The sequence below is a fragment of the Raphanus sativus genome, chromosome 2 (assembly GCF_000801105.2).
Source record: "Raphanus sativus cultivar WK10039 chromosome 2, ASM80110v3, whole genome shotgun sequence".
NCBI lineage: Eukaryota > Viridiplantae > Streptophyta > Magnoliopsida > Brassicales > Brassicaceae > Raphanus > Raphanus sativus.
Window position 1 is genome coordinate 23560802 of NC_079512.1, and position 15081 is coordinate 23575882.

Here is a 15081-nt window from a genome sequence, read left to right on the forward strand (position 1 = left end):
TACAAGAAACAAAGCAAAAACAAAAACAAAAACAAAAAAAACAAAAAAAAAACAAAAACTCACGAGGGTATAATAGTAAATTGAGTAGCACTCTGACATCTCTTCGCCAGTTAAGGCAACGTATGTTTCTCCACAACTTAATTCCATTGAAGAGCTTCACAATTTAAGCTATTAATATCTCTCTCTCTCTCTCTCTCTCTCTCTCTCTCTCTCTCTCTCTCTCTCTCTCTCTCTCTCTCTCTCTCTCTCTCTCTCTCTCTCTCTGTTGCATGCGGTAGTACTTACCATGGCCACCGAGCAAGAATTCACACGCGCATCACGCGTCTCACGTGCTTCAAGCAGCTTAGGATATTACTCAGACGAAGATTACACGGACGAGGAAGAAGAAGAGATGGAAGAACCCGAGGAAAAGGAGGAGGAAGAAGAAGAAGAGACACGTGTTGGGGTCACGTGCGGAGGAAGAAGAAACGGGTCATGGGGTTCCTATAATAAATGGATGATGCTGGGTCGAATACTTGACCCGAGATCCAAACTGGTTCAAGAATGGAACAGAGTCTTTCTCCTCGTGTGCGCGACGGGCCTTTTCGTGGACCCACTTTTCCTATACACCCTCTCGGTAAACGACGCGTGTATGTGTCTGCTCGTCGACGGTTGGCTCGCTCTCACCGTCACTGCGTTACGCTCCATGACCGATCTTTTGCACTTATGGAACATTTTGGTTCAGTTCAAGGTTTCTCGCCGGTGGCCTTATCCCGGCGGAGATAGCGACGGCGATATTAACAAAGGAGATGGGACACGTGTACGTGCGAGAGTTGCTCCACCTTACGTTAAGAAGAATGGTTTCTTCTTCGATCTCTTCGTCATCTTACCACTACCTCAGGTTACTAGACCAGTATTTTAATTTTTTCTATTTACAAAAAAACAAAATATTTCCAATAATTTAATTCTTCTTATTTATTAAGCAAATTATATTATTTTTTACTTTAGTATATACAATAAATTAAATGCACTAGCTAGAGAGATAACTTCTTCTGAGCTATTAATAAACTAAGAAATCGCGCAAATTAAACTATATGTTAAGCTTTAGTTGGACGATCATCTATATATATACCGTATTTTTCTTAGCGAATTACCAAATCTATCTTATTAAAACTCAAGTACAAAATCATTTTGTTTGGTTACTTGGATAGAATTTTAAACATTCAGTGTGTTTGGAAACATGGATTGCAGTTTAAAAATGAGGTTTGTTTGAAAACATGGATAACAATATTAAATAAGAATTGTTTGGAAACATGGATAGCAGTATATTTACTTCCTTTTATTTACACATTTAGTCATTGCATTTATAAAAAATTAGGTATTTCCTTTTTATAATTTTTTTTATTTACAGATTTTACCACTACATTTAAAATCAATTTAAATTAATTAATTATAATTCCAAACTTATCTAAACAAATTGATGTCTCCATATATTGATCATTATTAATATGTAAAATTATTATTAAAAAATATTTTACTTATTTTAGCCAAACACATAAAAATATATATATTTTTATCTTTTTACAAAATCATTTAGGCATAAACATTCGGATACCCATTTAGGTATGAGCCGTTTCTTTCAGGGATAGATTTTTTTGGGTTTTGAAATTTCTTTTTAGTACTTCTTTTTGTGTTTTTTTATTTATAGATTCTACCATTGCATTTAAAATCAATTTAAATTAATTAATTAAATTTCAAAAATTATCTAAACAAATCGATATTTATATATTGATCATTACTAATATTGTAAAAATATTAGTAAATAAAAAATTTCTATTTAACTTCGTTTAGCCAAACACATAAAAATATTTTCTATTTGTTTACAAAATCAGTTAGGCATATACATTCATATATCCATTTAGGTACGGGTCGTTTCTTTCGGGTATATATTTTTTGGGTTTTGATATTTCTTTTTAGGTACTTCCTTTTTGTATTTTTTTATTTACATATTCTACCACTGCATTTCAAATCAATTTAAATTCATTAAGTACAATTCCAAAACTTATTGAAACAAATCGATATTCATATATTGATCACTATTAATATTTTACAAATATTACTGAATAAAATTTTATATTTCACTTAATTTAGCCAAACACATAAAATATTTTTTATTTGTTTACGGAATCCGTTAGAAATAAATATTTGGGTACCCATTTAGGTACTGGTCAATTTTTTCGAGACTACACAAATATGTTTATTTATATAAAAAATAAATTACAATGTAAATATTTAATTAATATAGAAATATATCACATTGTTTAAAATATCAATATAAAAGTATTATACATTTGCGTTCTAAAATTATTTATTTTAACAACAAGCCAAATAAATATATTTATTAGCGAGAGAATAAAACAAAGCCAAAAAACACATAGTTTACCAGAGAGACTCTATATATCGAACTTATTATAAAGAAGATTTTACTAAGATAAATGCATTCAATAGTTACAAACATTTAATATATTTCATAAAAGTGAAAATAATACCTAGTATTACTAGGCTTTGCTAAAATTTGAGTTATATCACTATGTTAGTCGTCGAGGACCCAAGACCAATGTTTAATGTTATATAAACACTTTTTAGTCAATGCAAATGCAGAGTTTACTATACATAGCGATTAGCGAGTAATACTTTCTACAATTAACTAATGAATTTTATTTTTGCTTTTCAGTTTTTTTTCAAAAGATTTCTTTGCTTTTCTTGTAACAATTACTAACATTGGTGAAAGGGCACAAACATAGTAATCAAATCTTGTACTGAACTAAAATTAATTGACTAATCTAGGAAAAGTATCTCAAATCCAACTACTTATCTGGTCTGAAATAAGTCTTACTTAGACAGACCTAATCATGTTCGTGGGTGGACCAAATGAAATAATACATATTCGTTTTCAGTCTTCTTTTCGTATGGTACATTATTGTTCTTTTGTTTGAATAATTTAATTACAAATTATTTTTGAAAATGAGAGCAGGTGGTGTTGTGGGTGGTGATACCTTCTCTTCTAAAAAGAGGCTCTGTGACGTTGGTGGTGTCAATCTTGCTTTTAACATTCCTCTTCCAATATCTACCGAAGATTTACCACTCCATTCGCCATCTCCGTCAAAATGCTACTCTGTCAGGTTACATTTTCGGCACCGTCTGGTGGGGAATCGCACTCAACATGGTCGCTTATTTCGTCGCCGCACATGTAAGTGTTTTGATAAAAACAGATTTCTTGCTTAAAATACGTGATACCATTTAATTTCTGATTATCACTTTAACGATTAGATAACATAATTGAGCTAGTTTAAGCCTAATTAAGTGAATCTCAATGTAAGCTTTTATTGTTGTGTCTAGACTTTTTGAACAGTTGTTAACAAGTTTAGTTATATGCTCGGTGTTCAATATGTTCATCAACAGATTATAAATTTCAAGTAATATATAGTAATGCATGTTTACGATTTTCTTTTATAAATTTCAGTTTTTTTTGTACTAGTGTGTGTAGGTAATTTCTTTTATAAATTACCAATTTTTGGAAAAGTATTGATTTTAAGGTGCCATATAATTATATTTTAGTAGTTTTTTGTTGGAGATTATTTATTTGTTACCTAAAATAGCATCACATGGACCTTTTCCTTTTCCCTGGGAGTCTTTTTGAAAGAGAAATTTATCAGAAAATGCCAAAATAAGAAAAGATTTGTTAGGAGGAAGGTATGATTATCACTAAACACCACTTGCATTCGTTTTAGGTATGATTAAATAAGAAAGACTAGGTTAGAATAATAAATTTTGCAATCACTAGCTTCTTTTTCCAAATACATAAATTTACGTTTTCACTTTTATTTGTCCCCATCAGCTTTTAATTAACATCGTATGAGAATTTCTTAGATCTTCCAACTCAATCATAACCGTATATTATTGTGATCATTATTCAACTAGTCAGACCGCAAAGATCTATTGGTTTTCCAATTATTTTCGTTACCATTTACTTGTAATATGAACTGCAGGCAGCAGGAGCATGTTGGTACTTGTTAGGGGTCCAAAGATCAGCGAAATGTCTTAAAGAGCAATGTGAAAACACAATGGGATGCGATCTAAGGATGTTGTCATGTAAGGAACCGGTGTACTATGGCACGACCGAGATGGTTCTTGACAGGGCTAGACTGGCTTGGGCACGAAACCACGAAGCACGATCCGTTTGCTTAGATATCGATACCGACTACACATATGGTGCTTATCAATGGACCCTTCAACTTGTGAGCAATGAAAGCCGGTTGGAGAAAATCCTTTTCCCTATTTTTTGGGGTCTCATGACTCTCAGGTATTGTTCAGATTTTAGTTTTGTTTGTGTGAATTTAGTTTAACTTATAGAAAGAAAATCAAATAAAAACGTTAAATTTATTTTTTGATCGATATAATTCACCAGCACATTTGGGAATTTGGAGAGCACAACAGAATGGTCTGAGGTTGTCTTCAATATAATAGTTCTAACAAGTGGTCTTCTTCTTGTTACCATGTTGATCGGTAACATAAAGGTAATTGCACTAGGTTATTCTCTTGTAATTTATTTTGAGATATCATAACTTAAGGAATTATAATTTTTCTATAATTTACAAATGTAGGTATTTCTACATGCAACAACTTCAAAGAAGCAAGCAATGCACCTGAAAATGAGGAACATAGAGTGGTGGATGAAGAAGAGACATTTACCATTAGGGTTTAGGCAACGAGTTCGCAACTACGAGCGGCAGAGATGGGCCGCTATGCGCGGTGTAGACGAGTGTGAAATGGTTCACAACCTTCCAGAAGGTCTTAGGAGAGACATCAAGTACCATCTTTGTTTAGACTTAGTCCGGCAGGTCAGATTAATCATCACGATTAATATTCGTTGATCGAAGAGATGAAGTTAGCTAAATAATTAATAATCACTGATGTCATGAGTATATGCATTTTTTAGGTTCCGTTGTTTCAGCATATGGATGATTTGGTGCTTGAGAATATATGCGACCGCGTGAAGTCTCTCATTTACACAAAAGGAGAAACCGTAAGTATCTTTAACTAATTTAATGATTATTTATTTCAATTTGTGAAGCCATATAGTTTAGTGAACACAAAGTAAAAATGTTTGAAAATGCATATAGATCCAGAAAGAAGGAGATGCAGTGCAGAGAATGTTGTTTGTAGTGAGAGGCCATCTTCAGAGTAGTCAGTTACTAAGAGACGGTGTCAAAAGCTGTTGCATGTTAGGTCCAGGTAATTTTAGCGGTGACGAGCTTCTCACATGGTGTCTACGACGACCATTCGTTGAGAGGCTACCGCCGTCTTCATCAACGCTTGTAACGCTCGAGACCACCGAAGCATTTGGCCTCGACGCTGAAGACGTTAAGTACGTGACTCAACATTTCCGTTACACTTTTGTCAACGAGAAAGTCAAACGCAGTGCCCGCTATTATTCTCCCGGGTGGCGAACTTGGGCCGCAGTTGCGGTTCAGCTCGCTTGGAGGAGGTACGTCTCATTTCTTGAATATATACATCTCCTTTAAAAACAGTTTAAATAATTTGCAAAAAGATTTCCAATTACAATTTTATACAATGTAGGAAAAGTGTGATTTCGATAATAATCGTTTTTAATGTTGTCTTCCAAAAATACAGCAACTTGATAAAAAAAATTCCAAACAATAAGACAACCACATTAATTGATTTTTGGAATTTTAGTATCTTCTGAAGCAAAAAAAAAATGTTAGTTTAAGAAATATATTTCTTAACAAAATAAAAAACTCATATTTTGTTGTTCTTTTGATCGGAATTATGTGTGAATAAATTTACATAAAGATAATTAAATGGTTCTTGTTAATGTGCTAGGTACAAGCATCGGTTAACTTTGACGTCACTGTCGTTCATAAGGCCGAGGAGACCATTGTCGAGATGTGCGTCACTAGGAGAAGATAAATTGAGGCTCTATACAGCCATCTTAACCTCTCCTAAACCCAATCCTGACGATTTCGATGATTATTAATTGATACCATTTTATTCTATCGATCTCGATTTTGATGATTATGCTCTCCTTCAATAACCGCAATATATTATCATGCATATGAGATATGACATGGAAAAGAAAAAACCAGATAGTAATATGCATCAAGAAGTGAAAAAAAAGAACTCCAAAAATGCAAATCTTGACTTGCACGAAAATAACTTTCATACGGTAGTTAAGCAGTGTATAATCCACACTATTTTATTATATGCTGCCAAGCATACATAAGACATAGAAAAATAAAAATAAAATTGTAATAGGTATAAAGAAGTGAGGAAATAAGTCTTATAAATACAGTTTTGTTTTGTGTTAAAAAAAATAAGACAGTTTTGTTTGTGGGCAAAGATGATTCTCCATTTGAAGGTTAGAATTGGGCCAGTAATCCAGAAAGTTATATCTTATAAGCACTATCAAAATGAAATTTGAGTTTTCACTTTAAATTGCCTCCAATAATTTATAGAAATCACATATTTTAAAAATCGAATTTATTCTTAGTTCCGAAGCATTGATTATGTAAGACCCGAACCTGGATCCTAAGACCCAACTGATCCGCGGCCTTAACCTAATCATCTAAGTGCAATTGGCCGGTTAATGTCCCAATATTTCTAAGTCATTTTCAAGTGATCTGAGGTTCATATTCAACTTATAAGCAATGCGGAAGCTAAGATAAACATTCATTTTATTAATATAAACCATGTGATCCATACAATGTAGTAATATCAATCAGTTTGCACAATAGGCTATCATAAGTTCAATACTATCTAAACACACATCACACATCCATCCTAAGCTTGAGTCTTCACAGCTCCTTGGCTTTCCCACGATCCTGACCAGATCCTGCAATCATATAAAACCCATCAAATACACAATCAAACCGATATCCTAGCAACAAGTCTAGCAATGCATGGTTAAGTCCCTTAGAACTAGTTTCTGTCCCAAACCTTGACCCACTCGGATAGGTCTCTAAAAATTATGCAAACACCATGATAAATCATGATAATTCACAACTAAGAGAATGGTCAAGTCAGAATCCACAGAACAGGTCCGGATCATACCGATCTCACCCTAGACCCGCCCCCATGGCCATAACTTACCATCTCTAAATCAGTGATATAAAATTATCCTTTCATCATGATAATTCATGAAAAATCCCAATTAAGAGATATATGAAGTCAGAATCCCCAAACCTCAACCGGAAGTAGGAGATCCAACCTTACATGCCCAACCAAGGCCATGGAGAGATTTCACTGAACACTCCATGCCCTGAGGGTCCGACCATGAGTTTAAACCCACGGACAACATCAATATATGTAATAAAAGAGATAGAATGGAAGAGAAGGGAGAACGGATGCAACCAACATCACTTGGTCCATGCGGACCATCCATCCGGACACACGGATCATGGCGATGGTAAGTGGTTAGCATCACTAACCTTAGGAGTGGCCGATGATGGGTTCTGATCCTTCCCACTAGCCTTCTCGGTTCCTCTTGTATCCATCTTCACACGGTTCCTTCCCACAACTCTTCCTTGGTCGCCGGTCAAGAACAATTCACCACCACACTCACACGGCCAACAAGTAAAACCGCCGGTCTCTTTCTCTCTTGGATTCTCTGGCAATTTTGGCAGAGTTTCCCCACTTTGTCTGATGATGAATATCGATGCCCAAGGTCTATATTTATAGACAAAGGCGTGGGTAACTGTTTTTGGGCGAATGGGCGCGAGTGAATGGCCGAATGGGCACATGTGGGAATCACCGCATCCCTTCGGCCCAACCGCTCCTCAACTGCCTCTCAACTGCTCCCATGCATCGATCTTCACCCTCTGGCACATTGCCAAGTGCCTGGCTGCACCACCAAACACCCCTGGTCCCATCCGGACCGCACCACATCCCACCGGACCATAACCGCTCATGGTCCGGTCACACCATCTCAACTCCTAACACTCCTCCAAGCTGAGATGAGCTGACCACTACTGTCACCAGCTGAGTGAGCTAGCACTCCAGCTACTGGAGCTGACCAGAACTCTTGTGAGCTACTGTGAGCTCCCTCACACTTCTTCTTAGCTGCCCGAGCTTGTTTCACACTCCGACCAGCTGTCTAAACCCTTGTCCAGCTTCCATAAGCTTGAACCTTCCTCGCCTTGGTTAAGTCTCAGCCTCTGATACCCTTAACCAACTTCCCCGGACCATGATACACTTTGCCATAGGTCACTTGACCTGATTTGGTGCATCTCCTTGCACCATGGTCCATCCGGCCGATCCTATCTAGGATCGGGGACATGACAAGTCTCCCCCACTTGATAGGGATTCGTCCTCGAATCCAGACCAAGTGCATCTTCACCAACATACTGGTCATACCACTCAGGGTACTCAGCCTTCATCCTTGCTTCAGTTTCCCAAGTGATGATGTCCTTGCCATTACTCTCCCACACTACTTTGATCATAGGTACTGTCTTCTTCCTTGTTGCCTTCTCTGCCCTATCTACGATTCGAACCGGCCTTGTCTCTAAGGTTAAGTTCTTACCAAGATCTTTGGGAATCTCAGGCAACACCACATCCTGTTCGGATAGGCACTTCCTTAGTTGGGACACATGGAACACATTGTGATATGCATCCATTGCTGATGGCAATTCCAACCTGTATGCCACTGCGCCCACCCTTTCTGTGATCCTGAATGGACCCAAGTATCTAGGATCCAGTTTCCTTCTTCCAGAAACCCTGGTCCTGCCTCTGAAGGTAATCATCTTGAGATACACTAGGTCACCAACCTCAAACTCAAGATGCTTCCTCCTCCTGTCCGCGTAGCTCTTCTGTCTATCCTGAGCCTCCTTCATCTTCTCTTTGACAAACTTGATCTTCTCTGTGGTCTCCTCCACAATCTCAGGACCAATCATGCTGCGCTCCCCCACTTGGGTCCAGCACAATGGTGTCCTGCATGGCCGCCCATACAAAGCCTCATATGGTGACATACCAATGCTTGTATGAAAGCTATTGTTGTAAGCAAACTCTACCAAAGGCAAGTGCTTCTCCCAGGTCTCTCCCCAGTCCAAAACACAGGCCCTTAGCATATCCTCCAATGTCTGAATCGTCCTCTCTGACTGGCCATCAGTCTGAGGATGATAAGCTGTGCTCATGTGCACTCTTGTGCCTAAGGCCTTCTGGAAAGCTTGCCAAAAGTAAGATGTGAACCTCGGATCTCTATCCGACACAATGCTTGCAGGCACACCATGAAACCTCACTATTTCATTGATGTAAATCTGCACAATCTCATCCACACCATCCCCCTTCTTGATTGCCAAGAAGTGAGCCGACTTGGTTAGCCTATCGACCACCACCCAAACAGCATCCTTCTTGTTTCTGGTCGTAGGGAAGCCAGTCACAAAATCCATGGTGATGTGATCCCACTTCCATTCTGGAATGGGTAGGCTTTGGAGTAGTCCACTGGGTACTTGGTGCTCCGCCTTGACCAATTGGCAAATGGGACACCTTGCCACCCACTCGGCCACATCAGTCTTCATGCGCACCCAATGGTAGTACCTCTTCAAATCTCTGTACATCTTGTTCAGTCCAGGATGTACTGAGAACTTAGATCTATGAGCTTGCCTCATAATCTCCTCCTTGAGTTCCTTGTTGTTAGGAACACTTATCCTCCCATTAACCAAGATGGTACCATTGCTTGTGGTTTGGTACTCAGTCTTGTCATTGAGAGCAACCTTTTGAAGGTTCTCATCCAGCTTCTGAGCTGCACAAATCCTGGTAAGGAGATCGGCCTGATCCACTGCCTCCAACCCCAATGGCTCATCAGCACTAGCCAGCGTGTTAAGGTTGAGTGACCGGACCATCCCTTCCAATATATCAGCCTCCTTCTCAGCTGAGACCTCAGCCCTTCTCCGGCTCAAAGCATCAGCCACTAAGTTGGCCTTCCCTGGATAGTAAGTTATGTCCAGATCATAATCTGCCACAAACTCCATCCACCTCCTTTGCCTTAAGTTCAACTCAGGCTGAGTGAAGATATACTTCAGACTCTTATGGTCTGTAAGTATCTGAACCTTGGCACCATAAAGATATGATCTCCAAATCTTCAGGGCAAACACCACAGCTGCCATCTCTAGGTCATGTGTGGGGTAATTACCCTCATGCTTCCTCAATTGCCTTGAGGCGTATGCAATGACCTTCCCATGTTGGGTCAGTACACATCCTAATCCAGTAATGGAGGCGTCTGTGTACACCACATATGGTTGGTCCTCCTCAGGCAGGACAAGGACTGGCGCACTAGTAAGCATGTCCTTAAGCGCAGAGAAGCTTCTCTCACACTCCTCAGACCATACAAACTTAACATCCTTTCCTGTCAACTGAGTCATAGGCTGTGCCAAGCTAGCAAAGCCCTTCACAAACTTCCTGTAGTAGCCGGCCAGCCCTAAGAAGCTTCTGACTTCTGTGGCATTCTTAGGCTGAGGCCATGCCTTTATGGCCACTACCTTCTCTGGATCAACAGACACACCTTCACTTGACACAATGTGTCCAAGGAAGCCAATGCTCTTTTGCCAGAAACTACACTTGCTTAACTTAGCAAAGAGCTGCTGCTCTCTCAACCTTCCCAGCACAGCCCGGAGATGCCTCTCATGATCCTCCTTGCTCTTGGAGTATACAAGTATGTCATCTATAAAGATGATTACAAATTCATCCAAGAAGTCTCGGAAGGTACCATTCATCATCTTCATGAATGCTGCTGGTGCATTGGTCAGACCAAATGGCATAACCACAAACTCATAGTGGCCATACCTGGTTCTGAATGCAGTCTTCTTTATATCACTTGGTTCAATTGGGATCTGATGATACCCTGAAGCCAAGTCAATCTTGGAGAACCACTTTGCTCCCTTAAGCTGATCCAACAGCTCATCTATCCGAGGCAATGGGTACTTGTTCTTGACAGTAACCCTATTGAGCCCTCGATAGTCAATACACAGCCTAAAGCTACCATCCTTCTTCTTCACAAAGAGGACTGGTGCTCCCCAAGGCGACACACTAGGGCGTATGAAACCCTTATCCAACAACTCCTCTAGTTGTTTCTTTAGCTCGGCCATCTCAGCAGGAGCCATGCGGTAGGGACTTTTTGACATTGGGGCCGTCCCTGGTTCCAGTTCTATTATGAATGGGTCTGACCTATCAGGGGGAATGCCCTGTGGAGACCTAAACACATCCTCAAACTCACTGACCAGCGGAATCCCGTCCGGGTTACCACCCCCAACAACCTCCTTAGTGGTGATTGTGGCAATATAAGCCTCACAACCCCGCTCAAGCATCCTTTCCGCTTGGACTGCTGATACCACTAAGCATCCAGAGGTTGGACGAATACCTTGGAACCTGATCGGGGGTCCACACCCACTCTCAAACAGCACCCTCCCCCGGTGACAGTCTAAGGTGGCCCGATTCTTTCCAAGCCAGTCCATACCCAAGATCACCTCATGATTCTTGAGTTGGACCACAACAAGATCCACAGGCATTACCCTGTCCTGGATCACCACTGGGATATCCTTCACTCGTCCTAATGAGGGCATCAATTGGCCTCCAGCCGCACTCACTAGGCCAGGATCATCCCCTGTCCCAATCTGGAACAAACCCTTTCCGACCAAACATGGACTCACAAAACTATGTGTAGCTCCAGTGTCGAAAAGTACATGTGTTTTCACACCACCAATACTTAGGGTCCCTACAGGAAACCCAATCTAAGCATCTAATCCATTCTAGGTTCCATACCATGCATTTCTAAAAATTTAAAGAGAATAAGATCAGATCATTACCAGTGATCGCCATGAAAGGCTTGGCCTCATCAGTGTCCTTAGACAACTCATAGACCCTTGGTGCAGAAGTCTGGCCACGGCTTGGCTCCGGCTTGCTAACCTCAGACCTCATCCTGCCTGACCCAGCCTGAAGCTTAGGACAGTCCTTTCGGAAGTGTCCGGCCTTCCCACACTGGAAGCAAGTCCTAGAGTCACCACCAGCCGCTTGACCACGACTCTGATCTGGTCCAGGACAGTCCCGGACTGAGTGGTCCATCTTGCCACACCTTGTGCACGCTCCCATAGCTCTCCAGCACTCACCACCATGGCGCCTTCCACACTTTTGGCACTCCGGCCTTCCACCTGAGGTCTTACCCTCATCACTTGAATCTCTCTTCCTCTTCCGGTCACCAGCATGACCAGTACCACTTGCCTGACTCCTACTCTTGAGTCTGGCCTCTTCAGCAAGGTTAGTCTCCAGCATTGCCATACGTTCCACCAACTCAGAGACAGTACGGAAGGTACGGACTGAGCAGTAGGTCCGGAGCTCGACCCTAAGGCCTCTTATGAACCTACGGACCTGAACTTTCTCATCCTCCAACTCCTTACCCACATACTTCCTGAGCCGGTTGAACTCCTCTTCATACTCCCTGACTGACCTACGCCCTTGGGTCAAATCCAAGAACTTGGCCTCCAAACGATCCCATGCTTCAGCTGGGAAGTACTTGTGGTTGAACTCAACCTCAAAATCAGAGAACTTCTCAATAGAACCATTGGTGCGCTTGTCCACAGACAGCCACCAGTTGTGTGCATCTCCCTCCAGGAAGTGCACTGCTATGTCTCTCTGGTACTCCTCAGGGCACCTTGTAGACTTGAAGTTCCGGGCCAGCCTGTCCCTCCATTCATCCGCCTCCATAGGGTCAGCACTTCCAGCAAAATGCTTTGTCCCTAGGCGAGATATGTGCTCTAGCACCTTCAGGTAATCCACCTTACCAGATCTTCTAGCTGGCGGATCAAGTTCAATCACCTCATCAACTGGTGCAACTTGTCCAGCAGCTCCTGGTACCACCACCTGAACTGGTGGAGCTTGCCCCACGGATGAATTCACCAATGGAGTGATCACTTGGGTCATAGCCAGCATCTGACTACCCATGAGCCTGATTGCATCAAGCACCTCTTTCATGCTAGGTTCCACCAGCTGGTTTCCTTGGTTAGCCCCACCATTGGCTGCACCAATGCCTCGGCCGCCCTGATCACCAGCATGTGAGGACTCTCCCTCAGCCTCCATGTCATCTTGTAGCTGCCTTGCAGCTTCCTCAGCTTGCTCTTGCAGCTGTCTAGCTAGTTCAGCTTGCTCCAGCTGCTGCCTAGTCTCTTCAGCCGCCTTTTGCTGCTGTTCCACTAGACCTCCATGAACCTCAGTCGGAATGATCCGAGCCAAAGGCAATCCAGTTGTACTGTCCACACCAATGCTTGGGTTAGGCAGCACCACACTTGGATTGGCTCCATCCGCGCCACCTTGGCCAGATGCTCCAGCTCCATCCTTAGTCCTCTTGGACTTGCTCCGACTCTTACCACCCTTAGGAGACATCAAAACAACACACAAGATCAATGTTAGTAACTCTTAACCAATGATCTATCAACCAGTTCCTAAAACAAAAATAAATCAAGCCCTATACTGTGAGACTCCCGCCGGATGTGTGATGATCAAACCATAACCCCCAAGTCCTAGAATCAACCTGGCTCTGATACCAACTTGTAAGACCCGAACCTGGATCCTAAGACCCAACTGATCCGCGGTCTTAACCTAATCATCTAAGTGCAATTGGCCGGTTAATGTCCCAATATTTCTAAGTCATTTTCAAGTGATCTGAGGTTCATATTCAACTTATAAGCAATGCGGAAGCTAAGATAAACATTCATTTTATTAATATAAACCATGTGATCCATACAATGTAGTAATATCAATCAGTTTGCACAATAGGCTATCATAAGTTCAATACTATCTAAACACACATCACACATCCATCCTAAGCTTGAGTCTTCACAGCTCCTTGGCTTTCCCACGATCCTGACCAGATCCTGCAATCATATAAAACCCATCAAATACACAATCAAACCGATATCCTAGCAACAAGTCTAGCAATGCATGGTTAAGTCCCTTAGAACTAGTTTCTGTCCCAAACCTTGACCCACTCGGATAGGTCTCTAAAAATTATGCAAACACCATGATAAATCATGATAATTCACAACTAAGAGAATGGTCAAGTCAGAATCCACAGAACAGGTCCGGATCATACCGATCTCACCCTAGACCCGCCCCCATGGCCATAACTTACCATCTCTAAATCAGTGATATAAAATTATCCTTTCATCATGATAATTCATGAAAAATCCCAATTAAGAGATATATGAAGTCAGAATCCCCAAACCTCAACCGGAAGTAGGAGATCCAACCTTACATGCCCAACCAAGGCCATGGAGAGATTTCACTGAACACTCCATGCCCTGAGGGTCCGACCATGAGTTTAAACCCACGGACAACATCAATATATGTAATAAAAGAGATAGAATGGAAGAGAAGGGAGAACGGATGCAACCAACATCACTTGGTCCATGCGGACCATCCATCCGGACACACGGATCATGGCGATGGTAAGTGGTTAGCATCACTAACCTTAGGAGTGGCCGATGATGGGTTCTGATCCTTCCCACTAGCCTTCTCGGTTCCTCTTGTATCCATCTTCACACGGTTCCTTCCCACAACTCTTCCTTGGTCGCCGGTCAAGAACAATTCACCACCACACTCACACGGCCAACAAGTAAAACCGCCGGTCTCTTTCTCTCTTGGATTCTCTGGCAATTTTGGCAGAGTTTCCCCACTTTGTCTGATGATGAATATCGATGCCCAAGGTCTATATTTATAGACAAAGGCGTGGGTAACTGTTTTTGGGCGAATGGGCGCGAGTGAATGGCCGAATGGGCACATGTGGGAATCACCGCATCCCTTCGGCCCAACCGCTCCTCAACTGCCTCTCAACTGCTCCCATGCATCGATCTTCACCCTCTGGCACATTGCCAAGTGCCTGGCTGCACCACCAAACACCCCTGGTCCCATCCGGACCGCACCACATCCCACCGGACCATAACCGCTCATGGTCCGGTCACACCATCTCAACTCCTAACACTCCTCCAAGCTGAGATGAGCTGACCACTACTGTCACCAGCTGAGTGAGCTAGCACTCCA

At 41.5% G+C, this 15081-nt stretch overlaps 1 protein-coding gene across 1 annotated transcript; it reads left to right on the forward strand.

Annotated features, from left to right (window-relative positions):
* The first annotated feature begins 209 nt into the window (after window positions 1-209).
* On the forward strand, window positions 210-6075 carry LOC108828257 (cyclic nucleotide-gated ion channel 4). Its single transcript, XM_018601891.2, has 8 exons — window positions 210-880; window positions 3014-3229; window positions 4029-4342; window positions 4448-4556; window positions 4644-4880; window positions 4979-5065; window positions 5163-5527; window positions 5884-6075. The coding sequence occupies exons 1-8, from the start codon at window positions 287-289 to the stop codon at window positions 6035-6037; spliced, it is 2076 nt and encodes a 691-aa protein (XP_018457393.1). The 5' UTR covers window positions 210-286; the 3' UTR covers window positions 6038-6075.
* Window positions 6076-15081: the final 9006 nt, after the last annotated feature.